This window comes from Lithobates pipiens, unplaced genomic scaffold (genome assembly GCF_037356315.1).
Source record: "Lithobates pipiens isolate NorthernLeopardFrog02 unplaced genomic scaffold, aLitPip1_a1.2 Scaffold_8, whole genome shotgun sequence".
Lineage (NCBI taxonomy): Eukaryota > Metazoa > Chordata > Amphibia > Anura > Ranidae > Lithobates > Lithobates pipiens.
This window is the reverse complement of record NW_027507903.1, coordinates 138,293,515-138,313,714: the sequence shown is the minus strand read 5'-3', so window position 1 is coordinate 138,313,714 and position 20,200 is coordinate 138,293,515. Positions and strand designations below refer to the sequence as shown.

The 20,200-nt window shown below is 45.2% G+C and overlaps 1 protein-coding gene across 2 annotated transcripts in view; it reads right to left on the bottom strand.

Annotated features, from left to right (window-relative positions):
• The window catches only part of PRKCQ (protein kinase C theta), a 147,606-nt gene that overhangs the window by 10,507 nt on the left and 116,899 nt on the right, over positions 1 to 20,200 (bottom strand). For both annotated transcript variants that reach the window (XM_077473015.1, XM_077473016.1), the window contains exons 11-14: positions 19,922 to 20,094; positions 16,950 to 17,123; positions 9,967 to 10,058; positions 3,997 to 4,059 (exon numbers count right to left, since the gene is read on the bottom strand). In XM_077473015.1, the coding sequence (XP_077329141.1) occupies positions 3,997 to 4,059; positions 9,967 to 10,058; positions 16,950 to 17,123; positions 19,922 to 20,094 (502 nt within the window). The remainder of the gene's footprint in view (positions 1 to 3,996; positions 4,060 to 9,966; positions 10,059 to 16,949; positions 17,124 to 19,921; positions 20,095 to 20,200) is intronic.

The following is a 20,200-nucleotide window of genomic DNA, read 5'->3' as shown; positions in this document are numbered from 1 at the left end:
GCTCTCTCGGCTCTCCTCACTGGGTTAGACACATGAGAGCAGAGGCTCTCTTGGCTCTCCTCAGTGGGTCAGACACATGAGAGTGGAGGCTCTCTCAGCTCTCTTGAGAGGTTCAGATACATGAGAGTGGAGACTCCTTGGTTCTCCTCACTGGGTCAGACACATGAGAGCAGAGGCTCTCTCGGCTCTCCTCACTGGGTCAGACACATGAGAACAGAGGCTCTCTCGGCTATCCTCACTGGGTTAGACACATGAGAGCAGAGGCTCTCTTGGCTCTCCTCACTGGGTCAGACACATGAGAGTGGAGGCTCTCTCAGCTCTCTTGAGAGGTTCAGATACATGAGAGTGGAGACTCCTTGGTTCTCCTCACTGGGTCAGACACATGAGAGCAGAGGCTCTCTCGGTTCTCCTCACTGGGTTAGACACATGAGAGCAGAGGCTCTCTTGGCTCTCCTCACTGGGTCAGACACATGAGAGTGGAGGCTCTCTCGGCTCTCCTCACTGGGATAGACACATGAGAGCAGAGGCTCTCTCGGCTTTTGTCAGTGGGCCAGACACAATGGAGCGGAGGTTCTCTCGGCTCTCCTCAGTGGGTCAGACACATGAGCGTGGAGGCTCTCTCGGCTCTCCTCCCTGGGATAGACACATGAGAGCAGAGGCTCTCTCGGCTTTTGTCAGTGGGCCAGACACAATGGAGCGGAGGTTCTCTCAGCTCTCCTCACTGGGTCAGACACATGAGAGCAGAAGCTCTTTTGACTATCCTCACTGGGTTAGACACATGAAAGCAGAGGCTCTCTCTCGGCTCTCGTCAGTGGGTCAGACACATGAGAGGAGAGGCTCTCTCGGCTATCCTCACTGGGTTAGACAGATGAGAGCAGAGGCTCTCTCTTGGCTCTCGTCAGTGAGTCAGACACATGAGAGCAGAGGCTCTTTTGGCTCTTCTTACTGTGTCAGACACATGAGAGCAGAGGCTCTCTCGGCTATCCTCACTGGGTTAGACACTTGAGAGCAGAGGCTCTCTCAGCTCTCCTCACTGGGTCAGCACATGAGAGGAGAGGCTCTTTTGGCTCTTCTCACTGTGTCAGACACATGAGAGCAAAGGCTCTCTCGGCTCTCCTCAGTGGATCAGACACATGAGAGCAGAGGCTCTCTCAGCTCTCCTCACTGGGTCAGACACATGAGAGCAGAGGCTCTCTCAGCTCTCCTCACTGGGTCAGACACATGAGAGCAGAGGCTCTTTCGGCTTGCCTCACTGGGTCAGACACATGAGAGCAGAGGCTCTCTCAGCTCTCCTCACTGGGTCAGACACATGAGAGCAGAGGCTCTTTCGGCTTGCCTCACTGGGTCAGACACATGAGAGCAGAGGCTCTCTCAGCTCTCCTCACTGGGTCAGACACATGAGAGCAGAGGCTCTTTCGGCTTGCCTCACTGGGTCAGACACATGAGAGCAGAGGCTCTTTCGGCTCGCCTCACTGGGTCAGACACATGAGAGCAGAGGCTCTTTCGGCTTGCCTCACTTAGACCCCATTCACACCTGAGCGTTTTGTAGCCCTACGCCTGAAGCTACAAAACGCTGGAGGGGAAAAAATACATTATTCTCAATGGAGATGGTTCACATCTCCACTCCAAGTCGCCTGAAGCCCTACGCCTGAAGCTCAAACAAGTTCCGGACCCTTTTTTGTCGCGCGAATCGGGCTGATTTGGGCGTTTTCATTCCCATAGAAACTAATGGAAACGCTCGATTTGAGCGTTTAGCGCGACAACGAGCGTTTCTATGGGCGTTTTGACGCTGTATCTGCAATGCTTAACATTGGTGACCTTTTGCCCTGCACAAATTCGCGACAAAACGCGGCAAAAAACGCCGCGAATCGCGGTAAAAACGCCGCAATCGCGGTAAAAAACGCCGCAAAAAACGCTTGAAAAAGCTACGCTCAGGTGTGAATGCAGCCTTAGTCACAAGCAGCAGGTCAGGGCACAAGGACAATATCAAGGCAAACATGTGAATGCTTGCCAGCTATTTATAGGCCTGTGATTGGCCTCAAGTGACACCTGATTGCAGGAGGTGCTGTCTGCTCCACACTGCCAGGATCCACCCGTTGGTGGACACCACTACTGCAGCCCAAAGATGACATACCATCAGCAGGGAAAAGCTCTCCTGACAGTTTGAAACTAGGAGACACCTGCTGGTGGACCTCAGTACTGCATGCCAAAAGACATATTATCAGCGGATGGAACATTTCCTGACACAGAGGCTCTTTTGGCTCTTCTCACTGTGTCAGACACATGAGAGCAAAGACTCTCTCGGTTCTCCTCAGTGGGTCAGACACATAAGAGCAGAGGCTCTCTCTCGGTTCTCCTCAGTGGGTCAGACACATGAGAGCAGAGGCTCTCTCGGCTCTCCTCACTGGGTCAGACACATGAGAGGAGAGGCTCTTTTGGCTCTTCTCACTGTGTCAGACACATGAGAGCAAAGGCTCTCTCGGTTCTCCTCAGTGGGTCAGACACATGAGAGCAGAGGCTCTCTCGGCTCTCCTCACTGGGTCAGACACATGAGAGAAGAGGCTCTTTTGGCTCTTCTCACTGTGTCAGACACAGGAGAGCAGAGGCTCTCTCTGCTCTCCTCAGTGGGTCACACACATGAGAGCAGAGGCTCTTTCGGCTCTCCTCACTGGATCAGACACATGAGAGCAGAGGCTCTTTCGGCTCTCCTCACTGGATCAGACACATGAGAGCAGAGGCTTTGTCTTGGCTGTCCTCAGTGGGTCAGACACATGAGAGCAGAGGCTCTCTTGGCTCTCTTCACTGGGTCAGACACATGAGAGGAGAGGCTCTCTCGGCTCTCCTCACTGGGTCAGACACATGAGAGCAGGGGCTCTCTCGGCTCTCCTCACTGGGTCAGACACATGAGAGCAGGGGCTCTCTCGGCTCTCCTCACTGAGTCAGACACATGAGAGCAGATGCTCTCTCGGCTCTCCTCACTGGGTCAGACACATGAGAGCAGGGGCTCTCTCGGCTCTCCTCACTGGGTCAGACACATGAGAGCAGGGGCTCTCTCGGCTCTCCTCACTGGGTCAGACACATGAGAGCAGGGGCTCTCTCGGCTCTCCTCACTGAGTCAGACACATGAGAGCAGATGCTCTCTCGGCTATCCTCACTGGGTCAGACACATGAGAGCAGAGGCTCTCTTGGCTCTCTTCACTGGGTCAGACACATGAGAGGAGAGGCTCTCTCGGCTCTCCTCACTGGGTCAGACACATGAGAGCAGGGGCTCTCTCGGCTCTCCTCACTGGGTCAGACACATGAGAGCAGGGGCTCTCTCGGCTCTCCTCACTGAGTCAGACACATGAGAGCAGGGGCTCTCTCGGCTCTCCTCACTGGGTCAGACACATGAGAGCAGGGGCTCTCTCGGCTCTCCTCACTGAGTCAGACACATGAGAGCAGGGGCTCTCTCGGCTCTCCTCACTGGGTCAGACACATGAGAGCAGGGGCTCTCTCGGCTCTCCTCACTGGGTCAGACACATGAGAGCAGGGGCTCTCTCGGCTCTCCTCACTGGGTCAGACACATGAGAGCAGGGGCTCTCTCGGCTCTCCTCACTGAGTCAGACACATGAGAGCAGATGCTCTCTCGGCTCTCCTCACTGGGTCAGACACATGAGAGCAGATGCTCTCTCTCTGCTCTCATCAGTGGATCAGACACATGAGAGCAGAAGCTCTCTTGGCTATCCGCACTGGGTCATACGCATGAGAGCAGAGGCTCTCTCAGCTCTCCTCACTGGGTCAAACAAAGCAGACATTGGCTCTGCTGCTGTTAGTCACAGCCAGTGAGGAGAGGGGGGGGGAGGGGCAAGACTGAGCTGCAAAATCGGTGGGATCCAAAAAGGAGGATCGGGGCTGCTTTGTGCAAACCATTGCACAGACCAGGTATGTAAGACATGATTTTTATTTTGTAAAAATAATAACTGAGCCTTTAGAATCACTTTAATCTATTTGGTTTACCTGTAAACCACTCCTTTGGAATGAAGAAACTGGAGGCCACAGATAATTTCTGCAGAATAAAACCTACAAAGACATCAAGAAAGGAAAAAAACTGTTTAATTATTAACATGACAATCCGTTCAACAATGAACAATGTACACATTAGTTCAACAACACATTGATGCCTACAATATAACACACAATAGTAATGTTACAATATCATCAACGAAATATCACCAACAAAAAATAATTTACCATAGCATATTTTAGAAAGAGAAGCAGTCTGTGTTTGTGGTTTCTTCTGTGGGTCCAGACAGTAATTTGGTTTAGGTTTTTAGGAATTACCAACTCAGTGGCATAAGTCTGATACAAAGTACACTGTCTAAAATGTGGTAATTTTTGTATCCACTGGTTCTTCTTGTGTATCTTTTTTTCCTGTTGTCTAAATCTAAGTAGTGTTTCATTTTTGTATGTGCTCATATTATTATTTATGGCAGGGGTAGGCAAACTTTTGAGTACAGTGTGCCGGAAAATGTTGTCAAACAAATTGAGCGTGCCGATTTTATAACAAAAAAATGTCAACTTCACATTCTCAATCACGAAAATGATTTTTATCATTTAAGTAAATGCTGTAAACGACTTTAGTAGTGAGAAATTAACAATCTGCACTCTCACGCCTCAGATCAGCCCCAATTCCTGCAACGCCACACCTCAGCTCACTGTACTCACTGCACATGTGCCCCACCACTGTGCTACCCTGCACATCTGCCCCACCACTGTGCTACCCTGCACATCTGCCCCACTACTGTAACCCCCTGCACATCTGCCCTACCACTGTAAACCCTTTCACATCTGCTTCACCTCTACCTCCCTGCTCATCTGCCCCACCACTGTAACCTGTAACCCCCTGCACATCTGCCCTACCACTGTACTACCCTGCACATCTGCCCCACCACTGTACCACCTTGCTTTTCTGTCCCACCACTGTAACCCCCTGCTCATCTGCCCCACCAATGTTCCCCCTTTCCCATTTGTCCCACCAATGTTCCCCCTTTCCCATCTGTCCCACCACTGTAACACCCTGAACATCTGCTCCACCGGCGTAACCCCATGCTCTTCTGTCTTACCCCTGAACCATCTTCTCATCTGTCCTAACACTGAATTTATCTTCTCATCTGCCCCACCACTGTAACCTCCTTTCTCCTCTGCCCCACCACTGTACCTCCTGTAAATCTGCCCCACGACTGTACCTCCTGTAAATCTGCCCACCACTGTACCTCCTGCACATCTGTCCCACCTCTGTTCCCCCTGCTCTTCTGCCCCACCACTGTAACCCCCTGCTCAAGTGTTCCACCAATGTACCTCCTTTCTTCTCTGCACCTGTCTGCACATCTGCCCCACCTCTGTACCCCCCTGCTCCTGTGCCCCACTGCTGTAACCTCCTGCTCATCTGTCTCACCAATGTACCTCCTTTCTCCTCTGCCCCACCACTGTACCTCCCTGTACATCTGCCTCACCTCTGTACCCCCTGCACTTCTGCCCAACCACTGTAACCCCCCTCTCATCTTACCCACAATTGCACCTCCTTTCACATCTGCCCAACTCCGCTGTACACCCCTGCTCTTCTGTGCCACCGCTGAACCCCATTCTTATCTGCCCCAACACCAAACTCCCCTGCTCATCTTTCCCACCACTGTAACCCCCTTCTCATCTGGCCCAACATGGAACCCCCCCCCCGCTCATCTGTCCCACCATTGTAACCCCCTGCTCATCTGCCCCATCACTGTACCCCCCGGCTTTTCTGTCCCACCGCTGAACCCCCCTTCACATCCCTCCCACCACTGTACCTCCTGCACATCTGCCCCACCACTGTACCCCTTTGCTCTTCTGTCTCACCACTGTAACCCCTGCTCATCTGCCCTCTCAATGTACCCCTTTTCTCATCTGCCCCACCGCAGGACCTCCCTGCACATCTTCTCCGCCACCGTATCCCCATGCTCTTCTGTCTCACTACTGAATCACCTTCTCATCTGTCCTAACACTAAACCAATCTGCTCATCTGCCCCACCACTGTAACTCGCTTTCTCATCTGTATCACCTCTGTACCCCCTCTGCTCTCCTGCCCCACCACTGTAACCTCCTGCTCATCTATCCCACCAATATACCTCCTTTAACATCTGCCCCACTGCTCTACCCCCCTATTTTCTGCCCCAACACTGTAGCCCTCCTGCTCTTCTGTCTCACTGCTGAACTCCCTTATCATTTCTTCCACCACTGTACCTCCCTGCACATCTGCCCCACCACTGTACCCTCCTGCTCTTCTGTCCCACCTGTGAATCCCTCCTGCTCATCTGCTACACCGCTGTACCCTCTTCTCATCTATGATATGTGTGCTTGTATGTGATGTATGTGATGTCACATACAGACATATGGAATGGATGCGTAATGATGAGCTCAGGTCAGGGGCATTTTCTGAAAGCAGTGGGCCTGTGTGCAGGATCATAAGTTGGGCCCCGCAGCTGAGAAAAAGTGTGGTGCCCCATACCATAGCAAAATTGGGTGCGATTTTCATTATGCTGAATACTGGCTGTGGCTTAAAGGGACACAGAGTGCAGGGGTTCAGTAGTAAGTTACGCAAAGGTTGAGGAATAATTTCAACAAAGTTCCCAGAAGCTCAACAGTAATTCCACAAATTCCACAAACTGTCACCTGAATGGGGTTTTCTTAATCAGTGAAATCCCTTCTGTCTGAGATTGTTAGTGGCAGATGGTGGACGGGGCTAGCAGGACTGTGATTGGCTTTGGCAGTGGCCTATGGCAGTCCTCCTCCTCCTGGAAACAGGGACTGCCCCCCCCTAGTAGAACTGCACCCAATCTCTTCCCAAACACAAAAGCTGACAATCGCAGCTACAGTAAAGTTAGAGAACCAAACAATGTTTCCCATCTTTTACAATGTGTGGGGGCGCAGTGCCTCCTCCTCAGTGCAGGTGCGGCATGGGGAATTCGGAAATTGGAATGCATTAGTGTCTCACTGACACTTCCCTGCGCTGCTCTGTTGATGGGGAGGGAGTCGAGTGCCAACAAAAGAGGCTTTGCATGCCGGGGGTTGCTTATTCTTGACTTATGGTGTCTAGAGACTTTACCAGTATATGTAGGTCAACGGTATTTACTTCCAGCCAAAGAATGAAAGGAGCCAAGGAGCTGACATGGCATATGTGGACTTTCCTTTAGAAACCAGATATCATTCCCTGGCTCTAGTAGTCTGTAGAGACTTGGACAGCAGATGAACTACTTTACCATTGGTGATTCACTGCTGTTACCAGTATCCAGGGGTCTTTGTAAAGACTCATCCATGTGCAGCAAAATAAGTGCACTTTTGCCTTTTTGCATTTTTTTTTCTTCAGCCTGTAAAAGCACCTCTATGTTAGCCTATGTGTCCATGCAATTACAGGCATATTAGAAGAGGAGTGTTTACAGGCTGAAAATAAAAATCCATCACCAACACGATCAGAAGAGGGACTGAACAGAAGAAAATATGCTAGACGCACCAAAACATGTGTAAACGTGCCTAAATGTGCCTAACCACTATATGGGTCTTGCGTTTAGGCATTAAAGGATACCAATGACCAGAATAAATTTATTCTGGCCAATGGGATTCATTAATGTTTAAATGCCTGACATGCCTAAATACATGTTCAATGTGAGGCACGTTTTTTAAGCAACTTTTCTCCTGCCAGCAGTTCTGGTGTTCAGAATAGAAAAACAAACGCCTTGTATGCATGAGACCTAACACATACGAGTCTCTTTTCTAAACTATTGTTTGACCCTTGTTTGCTTCTGTATCATTCTCTGTTATTTTCATTTATGAACTCTTTTGTGAGCAGAGTTTTTTAATCCTAGATACCCAGTCCGAGTTTAGTGGTGATGGTTTGCCTCAGTTAACTTGACAATAGCTCTGTGGCTAATTTTGATTGACACCGGGTCTAGGAACTACAATCACGCTTTCCTAGTTCTCTTCTGCAAAGTTAAGTGTAGTTAAAGGCAAAACTTTCTTTTTTTTCACTTTTGATACAGTAAGGGAGGGTTATAACCCCCCATCAGTTTATTCGCCATATGTTTCCCATTGTGGAGATGTCCCTTCACCTCCTGTCCCATCGCCAAAATAGGAAGTGAAAGGAAATCCTTCCAAAGTGAAGGAATCCCGGTGTGTCACAGAATCACTGGAGCTCGTGTTCCCATTGGAAGGTTTCCCCAGTGGCATCACTATGGAGGTGCAGGCCACAACCACAGAGAGGTGAGACCATCAGGGGCCGGTTTGGGGTGTGCACTGTGACCATGCGCTGCCGGCCCAAAACAGGCTAGACAGGAGGGAGCCCGATGGGGGGGGGGGGGTGACAGGCTAGACAGGAGAGAGCCTGACGGGGGGAAGTGGCCAGACAGGAGAGAGCCCAATTGGGGTGGGAGACAGGCTAGACAAGAGAGAGCCCAATTGGGGTGGGGGACAGCCTAGACAGGAGAGAGCCCAATTGGGGTGGGAGACAGGCTAGACAGGAGAGAGCCCAATTGGGGTGGGAGACAGGCTAGACAGGAGAGAGCCCAATTGGGGTGGGGGACAGGCTAGACAGTAGAGAGCCCAACTGGGGTGGGGGACAGGCTAGACAGGAGACAGCCCAACTGGGGTGGGGGACAGGCTAGACAGGAGAGAGCCCAATTGGGGTGGGGGACAGGCTAGACAGGAGAGAGCCCAATTGGGGTGAGGGACAGGCTAGACAGGAGAGAGCCCAACTGGGGTGGGGGATAGGCTAGACAGGAGGGAGCCTGATGGTGATGGGAGAGTGACAGGCTAGACAGGAGAAAGCCTGATGGGGGGGGGGGGGTGACACCATATTTTACTGCACCAGGTGACACTAACCCTAGTGGCATCAGACACCACTTCACCACTATTAGTGTTCTGGTGTCAACTTAAAATTTGGGATTTTCTTTTACTTTCAGCTTTGTTGATAAGGGTAAACAGGACAAATAGACAGCGCGAAGGGCACAAACAGCAATAAAAGCTGCTCTAAGGAGAGGACTCCACTATCCAAAACTAAATAAAAAGTTTTGCCTTTAGTTACACTTTCACATACTCAAGATTAGGAGTATTTTTCATTTTGGGCGTATTCCAGTTAGAAAAAGTTTCCATGCCTCAACATTCTAAGGCTGGTCATAGGCAAGCATATATTATCATACTATATTATTGATTTATAATGTTATGACTGTATGAAACAGAAGCTAATGCTTTAGAAGACTGGCATTATTGGAGTATTTGAAAGTGAGGGGTTGCTGTTCATTAAAATTACATAAATGATTCATAGTTTATAAATTCTATAGGCAATAATGGGAAACAACATAAATGGAATATGAAATAGTGAGTGTGCATGTTAGGTGAATGGAGTTGATGGGCAAATTGGGTCTTTTTTTTGTTCCACCCGTAAAACTGACTCATCTATGGCCAGTCCAATGGTGTCAATGGGTCAAGTCAGGACACCATTCCACATGTAGGCCAGCCCAGTCAAAAGATACTCCTACAACTATTGGGCAAATTACATTTAAATAGATTTATTCCTCTGACATTCATTATCCACTTAGTTGTGCCAAAAGGCTTCATCTTCAGTTCATCCATAAACAGACATTCAAATTAAAAATAAAGATCGTTGAAACACATGCCAGGTTCAGATAGTGGAACTAATTATTTCTCTATACATGCAAGATTACCATGCTGACATCCCCCCTTCATGTAAGAAAAGATAACATTTGGTACATTGTGCAATGCTGTCATTATGTAGATCCTGCACTGATAACAATGACTATTCAGATCCCTGACAAAGCAGGTGCTTTTTTTATCCTAACAATTTCACTGCAGTCATCCTGAAGACTTGTACTTCTGAGAAGTGAATCACCATGCTGCGAGGAGCGGCTATCTGATATTTACCAGTTATATTTAGGATCTTACTTTGATCTGTGGAGGTCAAACTTCTGACAGCTTTGGATATGAAACATGAGATCCCCGCCATTGAGATATTCCATGACAAAAAACAAGTTCTCCTTTTAAAAAAAAGAAGGAAACATTAATTCAAAATGTTATTAAAATGTAATATGTATGTGTATAATATAATTTGTAATATATATATATATACATATCATTTTTTTTTTCCTGGGCACACATTTTGGAAGAAGTCTGATCTGTCTTGTATAAGAAAGTTCCACTTTAACCAATTCCGGGCTGCCCCACGTACATTAATGCCACGTACACACGACCGGACTTTCTGGCAGACTAGGTCCAACGGTCTTCCCAAAAGACTTTCGGTGGAGTTCCGACTGACTTTCTGAACGAACGGACTTGTCCACACACAAACGCTCTAAGTCCGTTCATTTGGAATGTGATGATGTAAGACGGGACTAAAAAAAGGTAGTTCAATAACCAGTAGCCAATAGCTTCCCTTGTGTCATATTTGGTCTGTCGGACCAGCATATAGACAGTTTTCCTGATAGGTATTGAGTCCGTCGGACAGATTTCTATTTCTAGGTCTGTCTGATTTTTTTTTTAACGAAAAACGATTGGATTAGCCCACACACGATCGGATTGTACAACGGACTGATTACGTCTGATCTAGTCTGCCTGAAAGTCCAGTCGTGAGTACGCGGCATTACTGCAATTAATATTTTCTATTGTCTTCTTGATTCTCCTCCCGGCCAATCAGGAAGTCCCAATTGGCCAATCGTGTCTCAGGACACACTGTCCAGCCAGGAGGAGAAAGTCTCTTTGTGTGCTGCATCATACATGGCCTGTCCGGCTGGGAGAAGTGGTCAGAGCGACCCTGGCTCTTCTTTCCCCTGCCTCATTAGGTAAGGGATCTGATTGCATTCACGTCCGTCTCGCACGCGCGGGGGGGGGGGGAATCGCAATCATCGGTCTGCGATCGCAGCTGTCCTCCGGGGGGTGTTATTTTGCAACAGCCACCACTGTTAATCAACAGTTTTTTCTTACTGGTCCTGTACATTTCTGATGTCTGCAGATAATCCCATAGGCTGTTAAAGTCCAAAGGCGTACATACAATCCTTTATAACTAGTCCAACTAAACAAAATGCATTACCTGATTTTTGTACACACATTCACAAATAGCTGTATCAGTAGTTTTAATACTAAAAATCTTTTGTGCTTGTGTATGGGTATTTTTGGAAAGTGTAACCAATAGACATTTTATATATTGCAATTTATAAACAAGAATCTCTTATGCCGTGTACACATGACCGGACTTTTTGATGGACTTTGCAGCTGAGGTCCACCGGATTTCAAACAAACAGACTTGGCCACACACGATCACTCCAAAAGTCTGACGGATTCGATGTAGATGATGTAGATTAAGGAAGTTCATAACCAGTAGCCAATAGCTGTCCTAGCGTCGGTTTTAGTCTGTCGGACTAGCACACAGACGACCGGATTTTTCGACCAGACTCGAGTCCGTCGGAAAGATTTGAAGCAAGTTTTAATTCTAGGTCCGCCGGACTTGTGGGAAGAAAAAGTCTGCTGGAGCCCACACACAATCGAATTGTCCGACGGATTCCAATCCGCTGGACCAAGTCCGTCTAAAAGTCTGGTCGTGTGTACGCGGCATTAGGCTCCATTCACACCATGGCATTCCATTTTGTGGAAGGAATCATTGCGATTCTGCCCGTGTTTTGGAGAGGCCGCAAATTGCCGGACGCCCCTGTGATCCCTGTTACTTTGAATGGCACCCAAATCGAGGAGCGATTTTGTCACAATTGTCGTGTGAACACCCATGCAATCTGAATTCCAGTTCAGGGAAAAAAAGGTTCCTGCACCTTTTTGTGTGAATCCAGTGCGAGTTCAGCCATACAGCTGTATTGAATTCACATGTGATCGGCACAGCAATGCAATGCGAATCACATGCGATGTCTGTGTTCGCAATAGTGTGAACCCAGGCTTAAAGTTGAACTCTTTTATTTGTCAAGACACTTTTATGACTCACACTTTTACCAGAAAAACTCAACTTTCTATATTACGGTTAAAGAATACAGTGGTATGACCTCATTACACTCAGTTTACTGATTGGACAATGAAGCAACACACTAATTAATACAGTATATTATATACTCTGCTAATTTTTTCTGCATGTTACAAGTCAGCTGAGCATGACTGGCTTTCGGTGTTCCCCCTCCCTTCTCTAGCCTGCGTGCTGCTGTACAGGGGATATCAGGAAGCTCATATGAAGACAGATTTAGAAACATATGTTTAGTTGTATGTAAAGTACACATAACTCTTTTAAGAAACTGCATTGAGTGTAGGACAGAGAGGAGCCCTGACACGTAGAGGCCTATGCTGGAAGACCCTGCCTTCACTTGAAACCCCGCCACCGCTGGATGCCGGGAGCGTGCTGTGAGGAAAACTGTGGAGCCATGACGCAGGAAGCACGAGGGGATGGGAACATGGCAATACACAGCTCCAGCTCCAGCACTAAGCTCCTAGCTAACTTGCCCTGTATGAGGTAGCAGATCTACGGTGCTTGCTTCCCACCTTCCACCCCCCTTCTGACATCGGTATTGATGCTATGGCACCTGGCTCCCGGTCCCTATTGATGACCATTGGGCTCTCCCCCTCTTGCTTGCTGAGACACTGCGCTGTTAAGGGGCTCTGCTGCTGCCCAACTCTGGGTCTCTGCTGTGATTGGCTCTGAGTGTGGATCCCACAGTCACGAGCCCGCGGCCGTTTGTCGCACCTGACGCCCTTTCAGTGGCCAAAATTGCTATTTGTAATGGTGCTGGAACCCTTGTTAATGGCGATCCGTAAGAATGCAGATATTAGGGGGGGTGAGAATAGGGCACAGAGAGTACAGAGTGGCTGCATGCACAGATGATGTGCTATTCTATATCCCCAATCCCAGGATAACCGTACCAAATGTATTAGAGAAATTGGGTTGATATGGAAAGCTGACAAACTTTAAAATCAACATGTCTAAATCTGAGATCCTGAATATAATCACCCAAAGGAAAGAACAGCAGGCAATCCAACCTAAATTCCCCTTTGTATGGTGTAGAGAGGAACTTGGATATTTAGGAATAAAACTAACCATGTCTCTAGAGACTTTATATAAGGCCAATTATATCCCAATGCTCAATAAGGTCAAAGAACAACTAAATTTCCTAAGACATAAACCCCTCTTTTGGCTAGGCAGAATAAACGCATTAAAAATGATCATCTTGCCAAAATTAACATATATATTTCAAATGATCCCAATAACACTACCTCAGGAATACTTCAGGAAATTAAGATCCATAGTGCTAAAATACACATGGGCACATAAACGTCCTAGGATCTCATACGTGACGCTTGTAAAAGAAAAAAAGACAGGGGGGCTAGCAGCACTCGATTTTAAGAAATATTACCAGGCAATCACTATATCACAGATAACAGATTGGATGCACAATAAGGAAGGGAAAGGTTGGTAGATATTGAGATGTCATAAAGTAAAGTAGATTTAGGGAAGATGGTGTGGATACAGCGGCAATATCAAGAATTAGCTAGTAGTATAAATCCATTGACCAAGAACACGTTTAGGATATGGGATGAACTGAGTAGATTACATCACTGGGAACATAATGCACCTTTGATTTATTTACTAGATACTAATTACTTCAAGCCAGGGAAAGAAGATTATGTATACTTCACTAGATGGGTAAAAAGAGATGAACTATTATTACAGGATGTATTGAAAGGGAATAGAATATGCACGTTTATCGAAATTACACAGAAGTGGGGAAATATGCCTTTAGACAGATGGAGGTACACACAACTAAAAGCACTTTACACAAACTTTACCACAGCCACTACAGGGAAAAGAGAACATGAGGTTAATAGAGAGGCTGTTTAGTTCCCCTTTTGCTTAAAGCAAAGCATATCTAAAATATATAAAATACTGGTAAAGGAAACCGAACCTAAATATCCATTTTATTTGGGAAAATGGGGAATTAGGAGTCCTCCGAGATGAGGAACATAAGAAGAAGATTTTAAGATTAGCCTGTTTTTCCTCAAGGGACACTAAGAAGATGTGCTATAAATTACTAGCAAGATGGTACGTGACCCCGCAGAGGGTGCAGAAGTTCGGAGCAGATGTCCCCCCAACATGTTGGAGGGGAAGTGACACCCTGGAGACCTTTACGCACTTATTGTGGGAATGCGCTAAAATCCAGCCCTATTGGGATGGAATTATTATGGTGATACGCCAAATATCAGGGAAACATATTCAGATGGACCCTTGGAAATGTCTGTTCCATGATACAGAAAAAATGGTCACTCAGTACAAGAATACCCTAGTTCCACACTTACTAAGTACAGCAAAAAGCTTGATCCCAAAGAAGGTGGAGAACCCCAGAAGCTCCGACTATGAAGGAGTGGGTAGCAAATGTGGAATGGCTGAGCTCAATAGAGGAAACAATATATATAGCAGAAGGCACTCTAGAGGTATATTCTATCATATGTGGGAAATGGCTGAAGTTCAAAAAATCATTAGAATAAAAGATTATGGTAGAAGGTAAATGAAATAAGGGAGGACAAAGAGTAAAAAGAGAGACCACTGTATGAGGGAAGAATTGCCCTACCTAGAGGGACGGAGTAGATGGGGGGGGGGGGGGGGAGCAGGGCCTCGTTGGGGCTGGGGAGGAAGAGATCTGATTCCTGCCCAAATTCACAGTTCGCACTGCAATCTGTGAACTGATCTGGGGGTGACATTACCTGTGTATTGACACCCTCAGCGGTTTGCAGAGGGCAGTGTGAACTGCTTGCGAGGGAGATGCGATGCGAGAACTGGCACTGGAATCGTGCTAGTTCCCATATCGCAATAGTGTGAACCCAGGCTAAATCATTTTATTTATAGCTGCCTGTAGTTCATATGTAACATTATTATCAAGGTGTCTATCATACATCACTGAATTATTGAAATCTCAAATATGGATTTTCAGTATGTTATATAGTCAAACTGCTCCCTCTTTTTTTCAGTAAATGAAAGGCCTATTGACTCTCAGCAGGCTTCTTTTATCAAAAGGTTTTGATGTGCTTGTGCACTGCATGACCATTGAGTTGCAAGAAAGGTTACCAAGAACATTAATTCTGAGTAAGCATGACCTCCTGTTTATAAAGGTGGCATACAAATCTTTACATTTCATTTTTATATCACACTATTCTTCATATTCTGTCTTGTTTTTTAAATTCTTTTTGACTAAAATGTGTTCGATGGCAAAAATGAGAACAAACAGCCTGGCCAGTAAAGAGGCTTAAAGCATAACAATACCTAAGTTACACAGTAGGGGATAGTAAATGATGTAGGGAAAGGGGCAGGTTAAGGGAGCTAAACTAGCTTTGTATCAGGAGGCCATCAACCCAAAAATATAATAAACAGGAAGAGAGCAAAGTAAGGGTGGGGAAAAGGAGGGGGGTGTGTATATGCGTGTGTGTGTGGGGGGGGGGGGGGGGTAGGGTCCACAAACCAAAAGAAAATAGTAATAATAACCATTACCTCCCAGGTGTACAGGAACCAACAGTGGGATGGGAGGTAATGATTATTATTACAATTTTTTTCGGTTTGTGGTCCCTTTTTCCTCCCTCTTCCCCCTCCCCCTTTTTTTTATCCCCCTCCTCCATGTGACAGGGAATTTCATATGTACTATATATAGTGACAGCTTTTTGGTGATTTTCTTGGATCTGTATTTATGTATATGTTTATTACTACTAAACATTCAGTCAGATGTTGAGAGCGCAAAAGCCCTGAAGAAGCAGCTCTGACCATGCAACACGTAGGCTTTTTCTACTGTCTATCATCTGCATGTGGTTTTTTTATGCCTTGGGCTATATGTTGCCCATATGATGTGATTCACCTGTTTTTCTAACAATTTTTAATAAGAATACAACTTTTTTACATTAAAAGTTAATTGATGGAAATTTGTGATATCAGGGAGTTATAGCTCAATGCCCTTACTTTGCTCTCTTCTTGTTTTTAATACCAAAGTTACCCCCTCCACCTCAAAGTCTCATTGTAACCTGTCTTTGCCCCTGACAGATTCCAGTCTGTGCCTGATGGGAAAAAAATCTATTTGATTCCTATGGAGAGGCCATGTATTGATGGAATGGATAATAGTTGACCTCTCAATAGGAGTAAATAGGAGTTTTCTGCACATGTGCAGAAGAGCAAGGGACTGGCCAGAAAATTATCCTTTCAACGGTATTGTCAACAGACCAAGAGGTAGCCAATAACAGAAGTTAATTGTTAGGGTTTACATATGCTTTAATATAGGTTTGGGCAACTGAAAAACACCTCAATGTTTGACATATTTATCTATTAATGATATTTCAAGTTTACCATAAAAATGAATGAGCAACAGCACAACAATGTCCTCAACTGAATAAAATCATCTTTATTTCACATTATAAGAAGACTCTCTGCCATGTTTTACCCTTTTAAAGGTTGGTCATAAAGATCTCTTTGGCAGTCTTCAGGCAGGGATTACCAGCATGTTTTGTCTTATGGAATAAAGTTGCTTTGATTCAAGTATGATCAAGAGTGTGTGGCCGCTCGATCATTATATGTGTATACGCGGTAAGGACTAGCTGTTTTCTGGCCAGGCACCCAATCTTCAGGAGACAGGAAGAGTTACTAAAATTTGGAGCAATGAAATGTTTTTGATATGTCAATTTTGCTTTACATTTCAATATATGATTTATGTTTACTTCAACTGTTAGTGTACTGCTTTTCTATTAGTTGCATATAGTTGTATACTATTTACTATAAGTTACTTTAATGAATAAGGATTGTTTATTTGTTATACATTTTTATTGATGGCAAAACCTGACCTTACCTCTCCCCCTTAAACATTTCAAACAAGTGACAATATGGTGCCTTCCAAGGCCTGAATGTTAAGTCTTACCTTAGTCTGAAATGTACAGAATAGATGTGTCAGGAAAGGGTGTTCCCATGCCAGAGAAAGAACTCTTTTCTCCACCATGGTGCATTCAACATCATCATCCATGAGCACAACATCTTTCTTTAGGACTTTAACAGCAAAAAAGTGATCAGTTCCCTTCAGCTCTGCAAGAAAAACCTTAAAACAAAACACATGATTTTTTGATTGGAAAATGGACCATTTCGGTCATTTTTTCACATCTGCAATGATATGAAAATGACTGATGTGATACTGAAGTATTTTCATTATAATATGGCCCTCTCACCCAGGGGTCAAGTCCTGGGGAAAAAAGTGTGGGAACTCCCACCCAAGATCCACTCCCCACCCAAAAAATATTTTTCATCCAATTTTCGTATTGGGTGTATGAAGCTTAACTGTACATAAAAAAAAATAAAAAAATCCTCAATAAATATAAATACGGTAATTCTCTGAATAATCAGCATTCATTCGATTGTGCTTCCATGCAAATGTGAACATCATGTTCTGATCTTTATTGGGGAATTTTATTTTGTATATAGAGTGTTTATGTGGTGAGTTTACACTTTTCATTGAAAAGCGATTGGATAACACAGGGTTAAACGGAAAGGTCATAAATTAACTGCACATTATCTGGACAGAATGCTTGGGGATATAGTGATATGTTCCTGCTTAGGAGATGTATGTTAGCTTGGGGGGCTGCAAAATCTGCAGGGTTCCAACACACTCTCGCTGCTATTCCAACGCGTCACATATTTCCAGATAAACTTCCCTCCTGGCATTAAACTTTGCCAGGTATTGTGCTCAGCTTACCACCCCAAACTGATGTTCCTCTCTCAGCTCACCTCTCTCCCTGCATGTCCTGTGAGCAGAATAGCTGATCTACCCGTCAGCTAGACCTAGACCTGATCTAACCGTCAGCTAGCTGTGATTGACAGGTAGATCGAAGCGGAAGCTTTCATGGGGCCCCCTACTGGCAATGCCTGACTGGTCAGGTGTGCGGCACTTACTATTGCGAGCTGTGTCGGTGGCTGCTGGTGTAGCACCTGCCACACAGCTCGCATACTTCAAAGTCTTGCAGGTCACGGCTGCTAATGGGAACTGAGTTCCTGTTGTGGAAAAAGTACAGGAACTCCGTTCCCATGCGTTCCCACAGGACTTGAGCCCTGCTTTCACCCAATCAGATTCCAGACATCATTTTTCTAGTGCACCTAGAAACTACAAGGCAGCTGGCGGTTTTAGAATGCAGTGTTTATATATGGTAAGTATTGATTTTTTTTTTTTTTTTTTTTTTTTACACTTATGCTTTTATTTTGATGTGCTAGTTATTCGCATGCATCACAATGCATATATTAAAATGTGCATGTAAAGAAATGTTCCTGCTTTTTAGCAAACCACAACACACAGATGTCAGTGAGTGCATTGTGGTTTCATTTGTTGTATGTGCATTGAGGCTTGTTAGGGCATAGCATGGAAAAGCGTGTTTCAACGAGCTTGTATTACTGCACATATATGTGAATGAAGCATTCAAGTGTTGCTTCTACCTTGTGAGATGGACACAGTTTATAAGAACAGAACAGTAACAATATGACAAATACTAAGAAAAGCCAGGAGAAACAGGAAATTAAGTGGTCAGTAATAAATGAGATTTTCTCCTCTAACCATTTCCCTTCTCAACACTAATAATTTTGTTCATAACAAGGATACATAGATTGGAACAGAAATATAGAAAATGTAAAACACTAAAATATTATATAAATCGAATTAGCGTAACTGACCATTCCATTTAATAAGGAAGGAACAAGTGCCGCTTCTAAGTTAGTAGCAAGCTTTTGCTGTGGGCATCACCTCTACTTTTATCTTAGTCCTAATTCCTGCAATTCATGTTGCTGTTTAATATTGCTGTTGTTCTAACATTTCTCACATGACTGATAATCTAGCAGCAATCACTTCTCAGACAACTGAATAGTATTATACAGTATATTTGTGAAAAATGTAATACATTAAAGTGTTACTAAACCCACAACAGTAAAAATCAGTGCGTATATGCTGTAAAGCATGCTGGTTATACTCACTATGGACCCTAAGGGTTGCATTGTGTAAAAAGTCAGTTGATCCTGTCTCCTCTGATCTGCTCCTCCTTCCACTGTCCCCAATATATTTCCAGTTGATCCTGTCTCCTCTGATCTGCTCCTCCTTCCACTGTCCCCAATATATTTCCAGTTGATCCTGTCTCCTCTGATCTGCTCCTCCTTCCACTGTTCCCAATATATTTCCTGATAATATAGAGCCAGGGGACAGGCTGCACATGCTCAGTTTGGTGTGTATTGCTAGATTTTTTTTTTTTCTTGGGTGGGTTCATGTGATCAGCACAGGGCCAATCAGCACTGTCCAGATAGAGGGTCAGGGGTCCTGTGTCCTGATAGGACAGTCAGTGCAGAATGAAAACTCCTTCTACAAGATTTAACCAGACACTCATAGAAGTCACAGGACTGCTCTAACTTCTGATGAGAAAAAGGTATTTAGCCATTTATATTTACTAAAATAATTGCATTTCCACATTCTGTGTACTGTGGTAGTCCAGATTTAGTGAATGTCGTGTCCTGGGTTTAGTAACACTTTAAAAAAAGAGAGAATGATTTTAAATGCTAGGTCCACCATAGGCTAATTTCCTATTTTTCAGCACTGGAAGAAAACGGGTTGGAGCCACCTATAGGCTTTTCTTTGGAACTCAATCAGTGGTGCCTGTAGCCTGGCATTCCTAAGTTTCTCCTCATACACAGCCATTATTGTCTGGGTCACATTACAAGGGTAACTGTGCTTCCCTTCGTAAGAATGAAATAAGAAATGGCTACTCAATCAACAGGAAAGTCTACATATACAAGTCCTTTAAAATCATGGCCTTTACTGTAATTGGAGATGAAAGAAGAAAGAAATAGATAGGACAGACAGACGTTTACCTTTCCAAAACTTCCTTTTCCCAACATTTTATGCAGAATAAAATCAGTGAATGTCAGTGTGATAGTGCTGCGCGGCTCCTCTTCTATCCTTCTCGTCTCTGTCCTAGGCTCAGCTGTAGTCTCTTGGCATTTGATTTCCTCCACTGGGGACTCCCAAAAAATGCCTTGGGACTCTGTTTTTTGCACAGTACAGATACAGTAAGTATTATTCTAGCGGGCACTGTAATATTAAATGTTTGAAATATGTTTTTCAATATGTTTTTTTTAGTACTTTTTTGT